Source organism: Natrix helvetica (assembly GCF_964273705.1).
Source record: "Natrix helvetica genome assembly, chromosome: 7".
In the NCBI taxonomy this organism is placed as follows: Eukaryota; Metazoa; Chordata; class Lepidosauria; order Squamata; family Natricidae; genus Natrix; species Natrix helvetica.
In genome coordinates this window covers 31,713,753-31,734,175 of record NC_138558.1, presented here as the reverse complement: position 1 = coordinate 31,734,175, position 20,423 = coordinate 31,713,753, and the positions used below count along the sequence as shown (strand labels likewise).

Genomic DNA, 20,423 nt, shown 5'->3' with positions numbered 1-20,423 from the left:
AGCGACAGTCATCAGCCGGACAGATGTATATAATATTATAATATTATATATAAGATTATTTGCTGGGGCCCAAGAGAAATACCTCCATAGTGAAAACTTACAGAGATTATTTTTTTATATATACACACACATATGCTTTTGAGGAGTACTTGCTTCTAGATAATGCTTAACAATAACAAGTGCAATCTTGCAAAGTTTTTTTTAAAAGATTTTAATTGTTTAGCATGCAATCCAATTCAAGCATACTATTCTTGGGCACATGATAGGTATACAACACTTCCAAGTTCCCAACCTTTCATCTTTAATAAACATATATAAGATGTAGAAGAAAAAGGGGAAATAAGTCCACTTTTCCTAGTGATAAAATATTTTATCTTTCCAGATAGTTTGCTTTGTTGCATCCCTCCCATTAAAAGCCTCTGAAAGCAAGTGTTGTGGCAATTTGTTTACCTAATTAAAAGTGAAATGTGTCCTAAATCTTTAGCCCCATCCATTCATATGAGGCTTCCAGGCAGGGCAAAATGAAAAAGTGAAGCTCCACCAATTAGAGGCTGCTCACCTCTAATACAGAGCATGAGAAGAATATCAAGGAAGCCCACTGTCCTACTTTCCACTTTTAATTTGGACATTCTGCAATTGGAATTAAATCTTTCAAGCTTTAACCCCATCCCAAGGTTAAGCTATGTACTATATATGCTTTACTGATCATGTACTTTTAGCATCATGCGTATGCTAATTTTACATTTTTCAAAAGAACACTTACCTGATTTAGTTTAGGTAAGTCCTTTGCATTTTTGGCTTTGGGTTTATTCTCTTGATTCCAGATTTTAAGGCAATTTTTATTTTCTTGAGAGTTCTTCTTTCCTATTACAATCAATTATCCAAAACACGGTAATGTTTATCTGATTATGGTGCAAATACAATTCCCCAAATAGCCGTGATGTTGGTAAAGATAATGAACAGCATACCTTTTTCTGTTTTCAAACTCACATTAACAAATCCCTCTTCAGTGCCATGTTTGTTCCTTCCTTCTACAGCAACAACTAATAAAAGAATGAATATATAAGCACTCTTTTTTCAAAATGTGAAGGTTATAGTAGCCTAATTTACAGTCAAGATTCTCTTAAGTAAAACTCAATTCCTGATTACTACGTTAACTTGACCTTTTAGAGTTCCTTGTTTGCTATTGTTGTTTACAGCATTAATCATTGGATTCTTTTCAGTGCTTTTCAATTCTAATGCCTGGGGATTTTTGGTGGTTCAAATAGTAATCAGGCCTGAGCCTGGTTTTCTTTCTCAAGATCAAGCAAGGTTGATCATTGCTGCAAACTAGGAAAGTGTGTATCTAGCAGGTTTTCCAGGACTAAATACTTGTGTTTTTAAGGGCCAATTTCCCTGTTTATGGAAGAATTCTAATTAAAAAAAATCTGAGAAAAGAAAAATCTTTGGGAAAAAGAATCAGCTACAACTCTGTACCAGAATTACATATTAAAATGAAACAACCTTTCTCTATTGATCACTGCCTTAATAACTAGTTTGTAACAAACAATAAGTCTATTGAATTTTACCGTATCAATTGCAGAAGATGAAGCTGCACTTAATATCCCCCCACTATTGAATAGCTATAATTAATATTTCCAGTTTTACGTTCTTCTTCTACCTCAATTAATTAATAACTAGTTCTGTGTAAACTGTATTTTCAGCAATTTGGGAAAATACGTTAAAAAGAAAGTGTGTTTGTTTTTGTACAATTATATTCATATTTATCTATGTTCATAGACAATTTTATTAAGCATGCTTGATATTTAAACTTCTATCAAAATGACTACATGTAAAATTGATCTCGACATGGATATTATTTTAATCTACCATTATCTTCTCAACAAAAACTCTCAACGAAAGAGCCAGCTTTGTCTAGTGGTTAAGGCATTAGGCTAGAAAGCAGGAGACTGTGAGTTCAAGTTCTGCCTTAGCTATGAAAGCCAGCTGGGTGACCTTGAGCCACTCTCTCTCTCTCTCTCTCTCTCTCTCTCTCAGCCCAGCCCACTTCACAGGGTTGTTGTGCAGAAAATAGGGGGAGGAAGGTATGCTGGATATGTTTGCTGCCTTGAGTGGATTGTAAAAAACAACAAGGCAGGATTCAAATAAATAAATACAAATATATTGATCCAATTTGTGGTACCTTTAGATCAGGGGTGTCCAAACTTGGGAACTTTAAGACTTGTGGACTTCAACTCCCAGAATTCCCCAGCCAGCCTGGCTGGGGAATTCTGGGAGTTGAAGTCCACAAGTCTTAAAGTTCCCAAGTTTGGACACCCCTGCTTTAGATCTATCATGAGCTACAGGTTTAGAAACAAATATTATAAATTGTGTTGGTAAGCCATCTGTTTGTATGTGACATTCACAAATTTGCTTCCTGAATCTGTCATTGTAAGAATCTGATAATGCAACATTTAAAAGACACCTTGTTAAAATTGTTGCTTTCCTCTCTGCAGATGTGCTAGTTGTTTTTTCTTTTGAAGATAAGGGAGACTTTACAAAATTATCAATACGTTTAGTCAGGAACAAGAAAACTAACATATCTTTCTACCCTGTGTACACTCTGGTGTAATGTCTTCAAAGAAGTACTGAGTTGCTTCAAATGCTGAATCTGGCTCTTCGGGATCAGAAGATGGATCTGTACAAACAGGTATGAGAAATCATCAACGAATTTCATATTTTACACATGCATCCCCATATCTATCATTTATAGCTGGAATACTACACAGGTAGTCAGTGGTGGGATCCTGCTGGTTTAACAACTGGTTTGGTGATTGCATGCTTCGCGTGTGCCCATGCCTGACACGCGCTCCGTGCGCATGTGCAGTTTTAACAAAACTTACCTTCCCCGTTGCTTCTGGGGAGTAACACAGCTGAGGCGCGGCAGTCTGCTCTGCCACACAAATTAGCTGAGAGGATATAGGTAAGTAAAGCGCAGGTGGGTGGGCCCAACTGATCATTGGAGCAAACCGGTTCGCTCCCAGCTTAACATTGGAGATACTGGTTCGCCCGAACTGGTCTGAACCACTGAATCCCACCCCTGCAGGTAGTCCTCCAGTTACAATGGCAACTGGAACCAGAATTTTCATCACCAAATAATGCGGTTGTAAAACACGATCTCATGTGACTGCATCGCTTAGCAATGGCAATCCCTACAGTTCCTCTTACCATCACCTAAAATGGCAGAGGATTTCACATGAAAGGTATCATATTAAGCTATCTGGAATTACCCCATGCTTACATACCTGGCAAAACATGCATTTTATAAAGTAGTTTCAGTTTCTCAGTAAGGTCTCCATGACATGCTGCACCTAAAAGTAATTGAGTCATTGTAGTAATCCTAAATATATTCATCAACTAAGTGCCATCAATTTAACATAACATATGCTCTTCTGAAACAATTAATATCATTGATACTTGCTTCCAGATAGTTGAACCTCTTAGACGTAATACCCCTGTGCAAAATTCCTAGTACAGGTTTTAAGACCCTTTAAAGCCCAGCAAATCACAGCATACTCATTCCAATGATGTGGCCTTACACACTACCATTCGCAACCAAAATCTAGACTTAAAAGTACAGCTTCAGGCAATATTACTTCATCCACCCTTTTGTACACTAACCAGCACTTATCTCCCTTTCTGTAAGTTTTGGGTGGAGGTATTTTGCCACCATATCTGGGTAGAATAGTGACCAGCAAAATCCAAATGAAGATGCTCTCCTTGCCTGGTGAGATTTCAATGCCAGGAGATGGATTTTGCTCAGTGTCAAAATCTACAATTGTATTATGAAGAAAGACACAGTATCTTATTCCTCTAGAGCCGTGATGGCGAATCTATGGCACGCGTGCCACAGGTGGCACACGGAGCCATTTGTCAGGGCACGTGAGGTGTTGCCCTGTCAGCTGGCCAGCATTCATGCACGCGCTGGGCAGCTGACTTCAGCCTTCTTTTGAGAAGGAAGCCTCCTGAAGGTTCCAGAGGTCAAAAATCCGCCCTACGGACAAACCAGAAGTCACCATTCCTGAACTTTTTTTTGCCCTCCGGAGGCTTTAGGAAAGCTCCTGAGGCCTCCTGAGGGGCTCAGGGAGGCTGTTTTCCCCCTCCCCAGGTTCCTAGAAAGCCTCTGGAGCCTGGGGAGGGTGAAAAAACCATGCCAAAAGCGGGGTGGTGGTTGCGCGCAAAGCATTATGGGTGTGACATGCCCGAGCAAAACCCCCCTGCCCTCCCCCCGCTTTTGGCACGAGAGCCAAAAACGTTCGCCATCACTGCTCTAGAGTAACTAATAACATTATTTTATCTCACAGTAACAAAGTCCTATCTGTAAACCTTTGATCTTTGGAAAAATAAGATATATTGGATCAAGAGCCGAAGTGGTGAGGTTAGAGTGCAGCACTGCAGGCTGCTTTAGCTGACTAGTGTTCAAATCTCACTGGCTCAAGGTTGACTCAGCCTTCCATCCTTCAGAGGTGGATAAAATGAGGGTCCAGATTTTGGGGGGTAATATACTGACTCTGTAAAACCACTTAGAGATGGGTTAAAAACCACACGAGTGGTATACAAGTCTAAGTTCTATTGCTATTGCTAACTGGGCAGCATATACAGTACTGTAAGCAAGTTCAGCTGATTACACGTCCCTTTAATATAGTTAAAGAGGCATTGCTATACAGATTAATTCTGGGATTTGAGGTCCATTTCAATATTTTCTGTTCTTTAATTGAATTCAGTGTTCATGAAGAATAAATTTTGAGACTGTCTGTACACATATATTCAGTGATGTCTTTAAATGAATTGTGCACTCAAAGCCAAAACAATAGTTATTGACTCACATACTACATAGCACCAGAAAGGGGGATGTATTTCTACTAATAGATTACAAATAGGAGGATTTGAAGAATATTAACTAAGAATATAAACAATGGCAAAAAACAAACAAACCCAGACACATAACCTTTTATAATGTCTCAAGAATGGCTGCACGACAGACAATAATTTTACAGTTAATGGTGATTAAAAAAGCCAAATGCCATTAGATAAGCAGTTTTGTTCTTACTAAGTCCAGAGACAAATTCTCGGAAGTTAATTAAGGAATCGCCGTTTTCATCCAGCAATCTGAACAAACGTGCAGCTAGAACATCAGAATGAGTTCCACATGCCCAAGGAAAGAGAAGAGTAAACATCCCTTTGAACTGCTCATAGTCTATGCGGTACTGTTCCAAATAAGGCAAGCTTGGATCATGACGGTCAGTAGCATTGCTGGTGCCTCCCCAATAGCAGCTAGTGAGATGTTCTGCCTGATAGAAAAATAAGGCATGTGAAATTATTATAATCTCTGTAATTATTTCAGAAACATCTTCCCCCATCACAGTTTACGCAGCTTAAAAACACCTTAATATTAAAATGTTTTTCATATTGCCTGGTATTAGTATTGTGATAAGCACGTTCTAGCTACGATATTAATTCATTCAGTGTCACAGTTCTTGGAAGTAAATATAGACACAGAAATAGGACAAACTCCATCCAGAAATGTTTCTACCAACATATTTCTACCATCTCAGGCCTTTCTGTTATTAAGTTCCAAAACTGTTGTCCTCCTATTCACTGACTGGTGTCACTTCATACACCTGAGACAAGGAGTAATCTAGAAGCCCATGTTACCCAGCATTAAAATGTTGGTCTGGAATGAAAAGATCAAATCCCCCTCTGAGTATGGAACTCACTGGATAACTCTGCACCTGTTAATATCTCTTAGCCTAGTTCAGGGGTAGTCAACCTTTTTATACCTATCGCCCACTTTTGTATCTCTGTTAGTAGTAAACTTTTCTAACTGCCCACCGGTTCCACAGTAATGGTGATTTATAAAGTAGGGAAGTAACTTTACTTTATAAAATGTATAAAGCAGAGTTACAGCCAACCTCTACCGCCCACCATAAAAGCTGGAATGCCCACTAGTGGGCAGTAGGAACCAGGTTGACTACCACTGGCCTAGTTGATTCCCCAGATTTGTTATTATGAATATATCCTGAAGTCTATTGTATGCTTATTTTATTTATTTAGTTAAGAAAATTTATATGCCTAGAAAGCCTAGAGCAGTGATGGTGAACCTATGGCAAAGGTGGCACACAGAGCCGTCTCTGCAGGCATGCAAGCTATCACTCTAGCTCAGCTCCACGTGCATGTGCGCCTCCCACCGGCTAGCTGGTTTTGGGGTCTTTGCCACGTATGTGCAGGGGACGGGGCTCATGCGGGAGACGCATGTGCATATACAGGGGTAGGGGGTTACACACGCACGTGCGGCGGTGGAGGCATGCATTGGGGGGAGGGGGACATGGGGGCAGTGTGTGGGGCACATTGCATTATGGGTGTGCATGCCCCCGCTTTCAGCACACAAAAAAGTTAGCCACCAGCCTAGAGGAATGGTAGTTTATACATATAAACAAACAAAATATGTGTTTCTGATTATAGATTATATTTATATCTGCCTTTTTAAACAGACAGAGAAAATTGCCATCTGCTCAGATATATTATTGCTTGAGATTTACTACCGTACTTGATTTAAAAGAAAGCTGAATCTCCAAGTCCAGTGAGTATTCTGGATACAATTTAATCTGTAACTTCAAATCTGGTTTTATAGCAAGTGTGCAGCTATGATAATTTTTCAGGGTGAAAACAATTAATTGGGGCCCCTTTGTTTTGTTGATTATGATCACAAAAATATTGTCTTCATAGCAATTAGTTAGATTTATTATCCTGATAAGTATTTCATTCATTTTAAAGTGTAATTTAAGTACCATACCCTTGTACATTAAAGGGAAATGAAAACATTCTGCTTTATAAGTTAAACATTTTCTCAGTAGCACATTTTTGGCTCATTACATTATTTTAGAAACTATTACATTGGATTTAGTAAGAAAAAGGAAGTGTGGTATCTCCTATAAATAACATAGATGTAAGACAGTTATTTGAAGGTTACCTTGAAAAGGGCATAAAGTTCCTCCAGCTCATCTATTGTAAATGAAGTTTCAGTTACTATGGTTCGTACCTTCAAAATATAAAAAGGAGAAATTCTAAACACATGTACTTATCTTTAATATTTAAATTCAAAGAACAAAACACCCAAGAACTTACCACATTTCGTTTAGTAGTATCTTCTAGGGTTTGAATGACTTTCAACCTTTGTTTGAATCTCATTTGTTCAATCAAATCTGCCCTAATGGTGCCAAATTTCTAATAGAAAAAAAATAACATTCATTCTTCCTGCAAAATGTAAGATACAAAATACACTAAAAGATAATTTCACTTAGACATTACCTAAATAAAGTACCTAAAATGTGACTAAAGGTATGACTAAATGTAAAACCAGGGATTACATCTTCCTTTTTTAAAATAGCAGATTAAAATTTTCTGACATGCCAGAAAAATCATCAAATAAAGAGAAAAGGACAGGAAATTTTAGTAGCAATACTAAGGTCATATATCTAAGGCAAAATTAATTAGGCATAATTTCAATATATTTTAAACATTTCAGTCCTAAAAGCATTTGGATTCTAGATGCATATCCCAGAGATCACAACTTCATTGTTGTGGGGAAAATAGGAGCGGGGAGATGTGTTGGATATGTTCACCGCCCTGAGTTATTTATAAAAATAATGATGATGGGATATAGATAAATGAATAAACAAACCCTGCAATCACTAGCAATGCAATCCTATATTTAAGAATGCATGCTATTATTTTCAACAGTAATTTCATCCAGATAAGGGAATTTAGTATATGTATACTACTAAAACTCTCCTTTTTGTCTGTTTGAAATCTTCCACTAACCCAAACAAGGCATTCTAGCACACAAATGTTTGAATTGAAGAACCTCAGATTTGCCAACTTAAAAGAATGCAGACAAAATGTGTAGTCCTCAATGGAACTGCATCTACATGGAGGGAGGTATGCAGTGGAGTACCCCAAGGCTCTGTTTTAGGCCCAGTACTCTTCAACATCTTCATCAATGATTTGGATGAGGGAATAAATGGGGAACTCATCAAATTTGCAGATGACACCAAGCTGGCAGGAATAGCCAACACTCCAGAAGATAGGCTTAAGATACAGAAGGATCTTGACAAACTTGAACATTGGGCACTATCTAATAAAATGAAATTCAATGGTGAAAAGAGTAAGGTTCTACATTTAGGCAACAAAAACAGAATGCACAGGTACAGTATAGGTGGTACCGTGCTCAATAGTAGTAACTGTGAGAGGGATCTTGGAGTTCTAGTGGACAACCATTTAAATATGAGCCAGCAGTGTGCAGCAGCTGCCAAAAAAGCCAACACAGTTCTAGGCTGCATCAACAGAGGGATAGAATCAAGATCACGTGAAGTGTTAATACCACTTTATAATGCCTTGGTAAGGCCACACTTTACTGCATTCAGTTCTGGTCGCCATGATGTAAAAAAGATGTGGAGACTCTAGAAAGAGTGCAGAGAAGAGCAACAAAGATGATTAGGGGACTGGAGACTAAAACATATGAAGAACGGTTGCAGGAACTAGGTATGTCTAGCTTAAGAGAAAGAAGGACTAGGGGAGACATGATAGCAGTGTTCCAATATCTCAGGGGTTGCCACAAAGAAGAGGGAGTCAAACTATTCTCCAAGGCACCTGAGGGTAGAACAAGAAGTAATGGGTGGAAACTAATCAAGGAGAGAAGCAACTTAGAACTGAGGAGAAACTTCCTGACAGTTAGAACAATTAATCAGTGGAATAGCTTGCCTCCAGAAGTTGTGAATGCCCCAACACTGGAAGTCTTTAAGAAGATGTTGGATAGTCATCTGTCTGAAACGGTATAGGGTTTCCTGCCTAGGCAGGGGGTTGGACTAGAAGACCTCCAAGGTCCCTTCCAACTCTACTATTGTATTGTATTGTAAAATCTGGGTGCATTATTCCAACATCATTGAAATCTTAAGGATCTTTACAACAGTTATATATTTTCAAAACTGTGGCTACTGCAACATTGGCACAGCTAAGTAGTTGTGATTTTCAACACTCTCTGCCAGCTGCCTACAAAAAAAGCAATAGGAAAACCAACAGGGAACTAGAACTCATTTCAACTATCTCTGCTCCCCCCCCCCCCCCTGGTCATTTTGTTTATATCTTCAGGTAAGGAAATACCTCTTAAAGGCTATGGATTGTCTACATATAATTCAAAAGTAATTCCTGTTCTTTCTGTGTTGAGCATATTTCCCAACTTCATTTCCATGTGTTGGCAATACAGAAAAAGTCTCAGAATTTCTAGCCAGATTAGATAACAGCCATGATATTCCAACACATCATGGAGACAAAGGATTAGGGAGGAGGAAGCTAGAATCTGACAAATCATTTCCTTGGTGGGTGTATTTTTTCCTGCTCATGTTTAATTACCAATATGTTCATGAAATTACGGTACCTCATAGGAAGTTCTGATGAGCCTAAATATATCTACTTCAGGATAAGGCCCTATGTCATCACTCAGTAGTGAATGAAGGTGAGGAATTGGCGGCAAGGTGCTGTCTTTATTGGTCACGCTGTCTAAATACCTACAGGTGGCAAGAAAAAGCAATAATATACCTCATTTTAATTCAAGTGTAAAAGCGCATGATATTCCACTTCCAATTTCTCATACATTTATTTACATAGGCATACTGCAAAAAGTTGAGAATAGATTAGGGTATTTTTAAATGTTTTTCCTAAATAGCTCTACATTTTCACAAAAATCACTATATTTATTCTTGCACCAGTCCTATAAAATGAGCATTATTACTACAGTATTACTTTTACAATAGACATTATAGTTGCACCTGAATGATTCTTGAATGCTATGATGGAAGGAGATAGTGAAGAGGAGGAGAAATATGTAAGGCGAGGAAAAATGTAAAGTAAGAAAAATGGGCAAAGTAAGGAAGGTACATGTATACCCATCATGCTGTTTTCTTTTGTGGTAAACCTTATACACAGTGGAGAAATAGAACAAGTAATTGTAGACTGAAGAATTTAAAATGAATGAACAATAAAAAGAACTACAGCTAATTATAAACCCAAATCTACCTCCTTCCTATTTTCTTCATTAACTTGCTTTCTTATTCCATTTTTACTAATATATTCTTCTTATATGACCAGCCATTTCAGCATACTTTGTATTAGTCAAACACTAGTTCATTCTTGATCCTATCCCTTCTTACTACATATTACTTAACTATTAACTCATTTCCATCACATGAAGCTTACATTTCTGTTTCCCTTGATCTATACCACTCTTGCTGCCATTTAACAAAGTAAACAAAAGATATTTTGGTCAGTCATTTTGCCTATTTTGACAAATGTTCATTCCAGACCACATGCTATTTGCTATTATTCTATCAACCCTCACACATCTTAACATTTCTGTATTCATTTCTGCATCTTTAATTAGCTTTTTTACCATTTACATGCAAGTTGTTCACTCCATTTTTTTCCTGTCATTTACAATTACTTTGGTCTCTGGTATATTTATTTTCAAATCAATATTCTAGCTTCACTTATTCTCTCAATTCTTTTAATAAATGACCACATCAATTAAGCTTTTAGATTTGTTTTCATTCCTTTGTCATATTTAAATTATATATTCAGAACAAACAGGACTTCTTCTAAGCAGTCCCTACTCATCTTTCATTCACGGATTTCCAAATGACCTAGTTACTTTTATGCAGTCTCTCATCTTCTTCCCATCTATTATGTCATCAAATAGTGTTCACCAATTTCATTCAGATCTATTATATTTTCCTTCCTCTTCATTTGTAAAGCAAATGCATATCTATTTTTCTTTGTCACTTCATGCTCATTTAATCCTCTCGTATTTCAAATCACAGTGTTCCATATGCCATGGTCAAAATCGGCTACAAATACAGACTTCCATCAGCCATCATGGATTTGTTCAACCAAAGCTTTCTTCAACACTTTGTAAAGAGACAGAGAAAGTGCTTTTGTCATACCTAACCACAACATTCCCTGCTATATCAATAAGGACAGTAGCAGTTAGTTTGAGCTGATTTGGGCCAGGTTGGCAATAACAGGCCAATTTTATTCTAAGTGTGTCTAATCTACACTAAGGGATTTCCCTGCAATCTAAATATTGTTGCCAGCATTTTATCATTTTGGAAATATATGCAGCGTATTGACACGTACTCGTGGTTCAAGAAACAAAATATCAACAAATGCTTCATTTTTAGAGAGTCACATGAAAAGTCAGTGCTGAAGCTTAGTCTTTACAACACACATTTAAATAGCATTCTGGTTTAAACCACTCCAGAGTGATGCACAGATAGTTGAAACTCAGTGATAGGTGCCGATGTGTGATTAAATTTTCTATTAAATACAACAGAAGCCACAACTGTTCAAAAAGATTTAAAAAAAAAAACATAGTTTACTCATTTGAAGGAAGTATGTTTGAGTTCTGCTCTGCATGTATGAAATCCCAGGAAATTTTTATTTTAAAACCTCTATTAAAAAGGCTGGGCAAACTTCTCTTTGGGCATAACTTGCAGCCAGGAATGACAATGCTGCACTAAAGGAATTACTTTACTCTGCAGAAAACTGCCTCTTATAATTAAATCAAGTTACAAAAGAATGAGAGAAAATAAACATTGGAGTAAAGTGGCTAGCAGAGACTAATTAGTAAGAAAGGACACTAAAAGCCAAAAGAGCCTAAGAGCTAAGAGCTAAGCTGTGTTATATGAAAAGCTTCTGGCAATGCAAAATTACTAATTTGAAGGAGGAGGGAAGTGACTTGCTCTGAATGTAATTGAATGGAAGGAAAATATGCAATTAGAGTACTCACCTTCCCAACACTGTCATAGCTTCACCATCATCTTTACAGTTCAGCAACTTCTCTACATTTGCATCTAGCACAGCTAGTGCTAACTGGAATATCACCTTTATACCCTCATAGAAGAAACAATCTACCACCACAACAGCACTTTCAAAAGGCATTACACTGAGGAAGAGCGTGAGGAACCATGAAAGAGAGATGGTTGAGATGACTCCCAAATCCTGCATGCAGTCATAGAGTTGTGGGATATAATCCCGAGCTAATTCTTCAAACACACCTTGATCCACCAGAGCACCTGTAAGGCATAATCAAGTATCTAATAAGCGAAACTGGAGCCAGGAGAATATGTATTCATGCCCATCCAAGAAAACAAAAGTAGAAGCATTTTCCAGTTAATGCATGTTGAATTGGACTGAGGTGGTCCATTTAGGTGTTTGGAATTTCATCTGTCTCAGTCAACATGACCAATGGGAAGAATTGTGGAAACTACAGACTGAATCATCTTGTGGACAAGAGGTTGTCTACCTATAAATTACATTATTTTCTCATTCAGAAAAGAGGCCTTTTAAAAACATGCATTAACTTGCTATTTGATTTGCATAACTGTAAATAAAAAAGTACTGTTATTATTAATAATAGCCTATTTAAATAATTGTTTTCCAATTTAAATAACCAGGCAATCACCACAACTTTAGCAATATCTGCATTTTATGAAAAACATGGATTTATACACTGGGAACAAAATACATGTACCTTATAGTTGGCTATGATATGAAATAAGAAAGCATAACAATGTAACATAGATCACGACTTACTTAACTAGCTCTACTATTATTCCATATCAATGGATTCAAACATCTAAACCTGCAGCTCAAATTTAACTTTTTGATAGTTTTAAATAATTTCCCAATTATTAGCTCTATTAACATACCAACAACTCTTGTGTTGTAGTAATCTGGCAGCATGCGCTCACATAAAGCCACCAACAACCAAAATGCTTCCTCTTCCTTGGCATACAAAAGCAGGACTGATGTAACAATATTCATGGCCTAGAAAATAATTAAAACACACAGCTATCTAATTTGATACATTTTACGTCACAGATTCTATCTAGCAATAGACGTATGAGGAGCAACGTGCTATGACTTAAAATTGCAAAAATACTTCCCATGAGACTTAAAACAAGAGTCTCCAACTTTCATTCTCACAGGAAAATCACAGGAGGGGAGTTTTAAAAGGCTAGAGGGAGATGATAAAACAGGATTAGGAAAAATATCTTATTGATTTGCTGATGTCATCTAGTGTCTGCAAACAAACAATCAAGCTCAGAGAGCACTGGGGATTCCACAGTTTTTATTTTCTTAGTGCCAGTTGTAAAGTACTCAATTATTCCAAGGTTAATCTTTCTAACAGGACAACTTTCAAGTATCGAGGGCCATTCATCTAAACAGGCAGCGGAGAAATGGGATGATAGTATCAGCAGGCTCTGGTTTCAAGGGAACCAGAGAAAAAATAAAATAAAATAAAAATATAATATAAAATAAATAATAAAATAAAATAATAAAAATGGTAACTCCCAGAAACTGCCTCATGGAGACAAAGTATATTCAGTAGTAACATAATATTAAGTATTGGTCAGAAAAGAAAATAAGAAAGGAGAGCAGATAAAAAAGATCACAAGATCCTTCCAGGAATACATGGCTGACTGGAATCCCGTCCTCCACTAGACAGGAAGATACAAGTGATATGCAATGTTGAGGTCCAAAAGGGGAGAAAGCATTTTCAATTCAGTGTGAATAGCTCTTCCTATCTGCCAGCTGCCCTTTAAAGATGAACATTTTGGGGGCTCAAACAATGCCCATATATGTCCAAGAAAATATATGTTAGACTTAAGGCAGCCTTAACATTGTAAAATGCTCTATAACAGAAACGTTTCAGATCTGCTGAATAAGGTGACCCACTGGTTGCTCCCCAAATTATTCCAATAGATATAATTTCTATTTTAAAGCATCTGTTACCTGGATCACCAGACTACCCAGAATTTTTATTACCGTATTTTTCAGAGTATAAAACGCACCCTTTTCCCCTCAAAAAAGAGGCTGAAAATCTGAGTGCCTCTTATACACTGAATACTGCATTTTTTGACTCCCCAAACCCTGCCCCTTCACCAAAATGGCCGTGCATAGCCTTTATGGGGCTTCCAGCATGCTCCTGGGGGCTGGGAGGGCAGAAATGAGTGAAAAACGGGCCATTTTGTGCACTTTTGCTCCCCTAGCCCCCAGGAGCATTCTATAAGCCTCCTAAAGGCTATGTATGCCTTTTTTTTGACAAAAAACAGGCCTGTTTTCATGAAAAATGGGTCATTTCTGCTCATTTTGTCCCCCTCCCCCAGGAGCATTCTACAAGCCTCTTAACGGCTATTCAGGCCCTTTTTTTGAAAAGAAATGGGCCATTTTTGGGAGGTCTGCAGAGTGAGAATTTGCCTCTTCAAAATCCTGTTGCGTCTTATACTCTGGTGCGTCTTATATTCCAAAATGTGCGGTATATAACTGATATGTACTGTCTAACCAATCCTATAGCTCAGGGGACTGAAACATGCAGTCCTCTAAGTTATTTTCTGTAGCCTAAAATCATAGTTTGTGAGAGCTAAAGTCCTGCCTAACATGACCAGGGACACCAGATTAAGCACAGAAAATTATCCAAGAAGTCGAGTAGCCTGGCAGTGGCAGCTTATCAGTTCACCACTGCCCAAACCCCAGCAGGTGTCCTAGCAAGAACTGGGCCTGGTTGACTGAACCTTGGTGCACAAGACCTCTCACAATGAACAATGGCATCACCTGGGAACTCTGCTGAGAACAAATGCTGGCTGGGGAATTCTGGGAGTTGATGTCCAACCATCTTAAAGTTGCCAAGATTTATTTATTTATTTATTTATTACTTGAACTTATTAGTCGCCCCCTCTCCCCACAGGGACTCGGGGCGACGTACAAAGGTATTATATAGCGTATAGAGAGGTAAGAATAAATAAATAAGTTACAATACTTAAAAAGTTAAAACCCCAGTAAAATTAACCCTTAAAAACTAAAATTACAATTAAAAATGCCCTGGGCTGGGGAGGTTGTAGAGTTATGCCAGGTCAGCTAGTCGAAACAGGTAGGTTTTCAGCTTCATACGGAAGATTGAGAAAGACTGAACTAAACAAGAAAAGCATTAGTGAGTGAAAGAATCTATTTTATGATACCTGGCAGTATCCTATGTTTGGATTTCTAAATGCATATGCAGTTAGGACTCGCCGCAGAGCCGCAATACCCATCTCATTCTGGAAGGCTGGATGCTCCGGAAGAGAGCGATGCAAATCCCGCTCAATCTCTTCTGTTGCAAGATTGTATTTCCCCATAGATTTCTCCACCAAGTCTTCATAATAGCCAGCGTGGGTGACCATTTCATTAATTGCTCCTAGAAATGCAAACGAGTATATTGACAAATATATATATATATACACACATATAGAGAGAGATAATAGATGTAGGATAAGAGTCAAATTAACTGCACAGATCAAGTACTTTTGTTTCCACGTGGAAACTGTTTCTGAATTTTGTGCTTAATGTGGAAAAGAATGGAACCTGGACTTTGGGTTTTATAGATTAGATTGCTAGATCTTTATAGAAATGATTTTTTCATATTATTATGGAAAAACAAAAGGCAGTGATTTGATGTTAATGCCCTATTCTACTGCAACAGAGAGTCAAAAGACAATGCTTCTTTTTCTTTTATTTTCCCTACCTTTCCTCACTTCTCTTTCCCCTTACCCTTCCCTCTCACTGTTCTTTTATCTACATTTGTATTTTGCATTTTATAATACTTTATACTTTAATTTAAAAACACCAATTAACTGCATAGATCATTCTCATGCTCAAGAGATCAGCTGACTTTTAGGAATATTGTAATTCATTGTTTGACCCACCCCACCCCCACATTTTAAAGATGTAACAGAAACACTCTGTGTCTTATGAAAGGATGCTAACTATATAAAGTTTTTTAAAAGGTTATATATCCAAACTGCTGGGTGCTTCTAAAGTGTTTTTGGGGGACCCAACTTTATGAAAAGATATTTTTTAATTAAAATCCTACATATTGATTAACTATTGCTATTTGGTTTGCCAGTGAATTGCTAATCTGTTTCTTTTCCTTAACGTAAGTTTGTTAGATGACAATATTTATTCTGAATGAACCAATGTATCAAACAAACACACTAATGTGGGAGTGCATATTGTACACACATATATGTATATATGGATTCATTTAAAGATGACAGTAGAGCTCTACTTCAACAGCCAATGTAAACACATATTAAGAGGTGTGCTTTTCTCTTGATAGTCTACAAAGTTTATCCAGAGCCTTAAATTATACTATTCATTCCATAATTTGGGAAGGGGGGGGAACTTAACATTTTAAAGTAATTAATTATTTAGATTCGGTATCTCTATTTCTATTTATTTCTAAACAAATATATCCCCAAATTATCTGTCTATGGAGATTCTGTCATCCAGGTCATGGTAGCCCACAGGTGCTTTTTTTAAAGAGGCAACTAGACTTTCTTGTTTTTATTTGAAGACGTTTTGCTTCTTATCCAAGAAGCTATTGAAGACAGCAAAGTCCACATTTTGGACAGAGAGGACCACTGGTTTGAAAGAGGGGTCAAAGAACCCATCTATATCAAAATTGAACAGCCCTCTCTCAACAGAGGGGGGGGGATATGACATCATCTATCTCCAGTCTGCAACACATTCCTTTCCAAGAAGCCGACACACCTATTTGCACATCAGGTGACCTTGATGACACAGATAAACCTCCAGGTGACCTTAACGTGTCACTAAAATGGGCCCAGCCCTGTGGAATGACCTCCCCCGTGACATCAGGATTATTTCCAATCTCCGCTCCTTCCGTGTACAGTTGAAGACCCACCTCTTTCAATTATCTGGCCTGGCTCAACCGTAATTTTCCATATTCCTCCTGACTGTCTTTTTTAAATTTTAAATTGTATTGTATATTGGGTTTTTATTATTGGGGTATGTTAATGGTTTTAATTGTCTAAATGTTGTAATCTATTACCTCCTCCGTGCATGTATGTCTTTGTATATATGTATGTTTATATATGTCCTAGTGTACGCCGCCCCAAGTCCTGCCTGGAAAGGGAGCGGCTAATAAATTCAAATTTATTATTTATTTATTATAAAAGAACGCAAATGTCTGCAAATTCTTCCATTCCCCATCATTCAGTCAGAACTGAAGAAGCTTGTTGAATGTGAAGCGAAATGTCTTTAAAAAAAGCAAAAAGTCCACTTGCCCCTTGAAAAAAGCAAGTATCACCAAATTAGCTTTGATGAAATCAGAGAAATGTTCTCCTGAATAATAATGCTCAGCAATGCAACTATTGCTTCCCATTTGCTTGCAGTCAACATTTGGATCTCCTACGTTGTACATGATGAATTCCCCAGAAGCAAGTACCAGGGGTGTCCAAAGTTGGGAACTTTAAGACTTGTGGACTTTAACTCCCAGAATTCCCCAGCCAGCATAGCTGGCTGGGGAATTCTGGGAGTTGAAGTCCACAAGTCTTAAAGTTCCCAACTTTGGACACCCCTGAGGTAAACCAATTGCTGATAAAACCTTCTAGAAGTATGTTACCCACTGACACTTACCTGACAAGAGCAACCAGAGTTCCCCTCTCATATTTTCAGGAATACCTTTTAATGCAAGGTCTCTTGTTTTCTCTGTACGATACATACAGATACCTTGGCCATACTCAGCAAAATGCATTTTCCAAGCTTCTTCTTTCAAAAATTCTTTTGCCTTAAAAGTAATAGATATGATAGCATAAAATACCCAGGGAAACCATGCTGTGTAATAAAAATCAATTAATCTTGTGTCCAAATATGATGAAATAACCCTTCTCATCCTGACATTTAATTATGATCCTTAATTTTATTTGGGGATGGTACATCTGACTAGTCTTACAATAAAGCTTTCTTGGCGTGTTAATTTCAAAAGCATATTTATTTGATCAAACAAAACATTTTTGATGCCACATAATTAATTAACTCTGTGTAAGCTGAGGATACAGATGATGGAAACAATCTGAGGAACAATTACTTGTGACAATCTTTTTCAACCAAGAGACTTTCACCATCACTGTACAACATCATTCTTGCCATCATAAAAAACACATAAATAATTCAGAGAACAATGAAATAGATTTTTGTCAATGATATATCTTATTCTTTTTCATTTGGAGTAAGTTATGTTTTAATTCTTCAAAGCATTAAAAAGGCAGACATGATATTACAAAGTTTAAATTAATGAAGATTTCTCCAAGGCACCTGAGGACAGAACAAGAAGCAATGGGTGGAAACTAATCAAGGAGAGAAGCAACTTAGAACTGAGGAGAAACTTCCTGACAGTTAGAACAATTAATCAGTGGAACAGCTTGCCTCCAGAAGTTGTGAATGCCCCAACACTGGAAGTCTTTAAGAAGATGTTGGATAGCCATTTGTCTGGAATGGTATAGGGTTTCCTGCCTAGGCAGGGGGTTGGACTAGAAGACCTCCAAGGTCCCTTCCAACTCTGCTATTGTATTGTATTGTATTATTGTATTGTATTGTAAGATGTTAAATATTTTTCAAAACTGGCTTCACCCACCATCCTAATCAAGAAATTGGTGTAGATATAATTTACATTCACATATTTTAAAATGTACAAGGACAGTATTTTTGTTATACAACTAAGAGCAAAAAATAATAATAATCAGCCTACTAATTTAGGGTTGAATTCCTCTGGAGAACGCCGACGATACATGGTCATTAGGGCCTGTGTTACAGTTGGGACGCTGTTTCCATTCAAATTGAAGTGCTGGTCTCCATCCACCTCAGAGTTCAGGCTTCTCTGAGGGCTTGATGAAAGGACGCTACTTGCCCTTGAATAAACCTGAAGGGAATCATACAGCATTTTAACCCCTGCTTGGTACAGGATTCCAAATTAAAGCAGCCCTGACAAACAGCTAATATTTGTCTGAATCAGTGGTGGCATTCAAAAATTGTTACTACCGGTTCCATGGGTGTGGCTTGGTGGGTGTGGCAGTGGAAGGATACCGTAAAATCTCCATTCCCTCCCCACTCCAGGGGAAGGTTACTGCAAAATCCCCATTTCCTCCCAATCAGCTGGGACTCAGGAGGCAGAGAATAGATGGGGGCGGGGCCAATCAGAGGTGGTATTTACCAGTACTCAAAATTTCCGCTACCGGTTCTCCAGAACAGGTCAGAACCTGCTGAATACCACCTCTGGTCTGAACACAGGAACACAATTTAAATCTGCATTCCTGTAACTTATATCCATGATTCCATGTCTTGCTATCTGGCATAAAAAAAAAAAAGATTTTGAGCTTTCCTCTGTGAAAGCCTGTCAAATATTTTAAAAGTGATACCATATTCTTTATTGCGCTTCTCTTCTCAAGGATAAACGCTACTACTTCCTCAGTCTGTTCATGTAATTAGAAACTGGGGAGGAGGGCTGGTTATGGGGAGCCCACATATTTCATAGAGAGCTCAAGAATGGACAGAACCAAAACATGAGGACCAATATTGGACCTCTGCTAGGATAATAGTGCCCATGTTTTAAAAGCTTTAAGATAGGAAACAAGTTTAACTCATACTTTTATCACACTGCTCATCCTCCCTCCCTCCCACTTTTAGTGCTGAGCTTGAGTAATTCAAGCAGCTGAGGATGAAAGGCACTGCGGCAGAAAAAAGTGCACTTTTGCCAAATGTGTTTGAAGTCCAAAAACAGGAAGACTATCCCCACCCCCCACCCTTTGTATCAGCTGCCTGCAGCTTTTAATCCAAATTAAGATATATGCACAGTAATTGCTTATAAATATGGATCCATATAAAATCACTGAGAATCAGATAAACTGCAGAAAGAGGATTTCAGCACTGAAGTTCTGGCATTAAAACAAAGCTTTAAGAAACACACATTCTCCCTTTAAGCAAAATATTTAAATTTAAAAATAAATACATAGTTAAAATTTGATGAAAGCTGGAAATGTTGTAGGTTTTCCATCTCATAACAATTAGATATCATTAAAATATTTTTACATTATTTTGGAAGTCAATGGATACCATTCTGTGATGTTGCAGATGCTGTGTGCCACTAATTGCTACGAAAGACTTACAAAAGTATTTACAAGTGAGATCTAGCGCAGGTTTCTTTTAATTCAGTCCTGAATTGATTTTAACCAAGCAAGTTGTCTCATAGTTCTCTAACAAAATATGTGAACTACATAGTTCTCAGTGACAACTGGAGGAAAGGAATCATGGTTCAACTTAGACCACCAAATTGAAAACACTATTATATTGACATTTCCATGACAAACTTGAACATCTTAAGACTAACAGAATTAAACGGTCTCCTGTTACATATTGTAAAAACTCTGCTTTAAGTACCCTTGTGCTCTGATCATTTTCCACTTAAAAATAGACTTATGAAAAAGCTTCTAATCTGC

At 37.6% G+C, this 20,423-nt stretch overlaps 1 protein-coding gene across 2 annotated transcripts in view; it reads right to left on the bottom strand.

Annotated features, from left to right (window-relative positions):
• Positions 1-20,423, bottom strand: part of TBC1D9 (TBC1 domain family member 9) — a 55,192-nt gene that overhangs the window by 2,997 nt on the left and 31,772 nt on the right. Inside the window, exons 8-20 of one of the 2 annotated variants that reach the window (XM_081959343.1) lie at positions 18,680-18,850; positions 17,569-17,719; positions 15,111-15,325; positions 12,801-12,918; positions 11,879-12,164; positions 9,473-9,602; positions 7,165-7,263; positions 7,010-7,078; positions 5,090-5,330; positions 3,285-3,350; positions 2,579-2,677; positions 969-1,043; positions 764-864 (exon numbers count right to left, since the gene is read on the bottom strand). In XM_081959343.1, coding sequence (XP_081815469.1) covers positions 764-864; positions 969-1,043; positions 2,579-2,677; positions 3,285-3,350; positions 5,090-5,330; positions 7,010-7,078; positions 7,165-7,263; positions 9,473-9,602; positions 11,879-12,164; positions 12,801-12,918; positions 15,111-15,325; positions 17,569-17,719; positions 18,680-18,850 — 1,821 coding nt within the window. The remainder of the gene's footprint in view (positions 1-763; positions 865-968; positions 1,044-2,578; positions 2,678-3,284; positions 3,351-5,089; positions 5,331-7,009; positions 7,079-7,164; positions 7,264-9,472; positions 9,603-11,878; positions 12,165-12,800; positions 12,919-15,110; positions 15,326-17,568; positions 17,720-18,679; positions 18,851-20,423) is intronic. The other variant, XM_081959344.1, reaches the window with a different exon arrangement.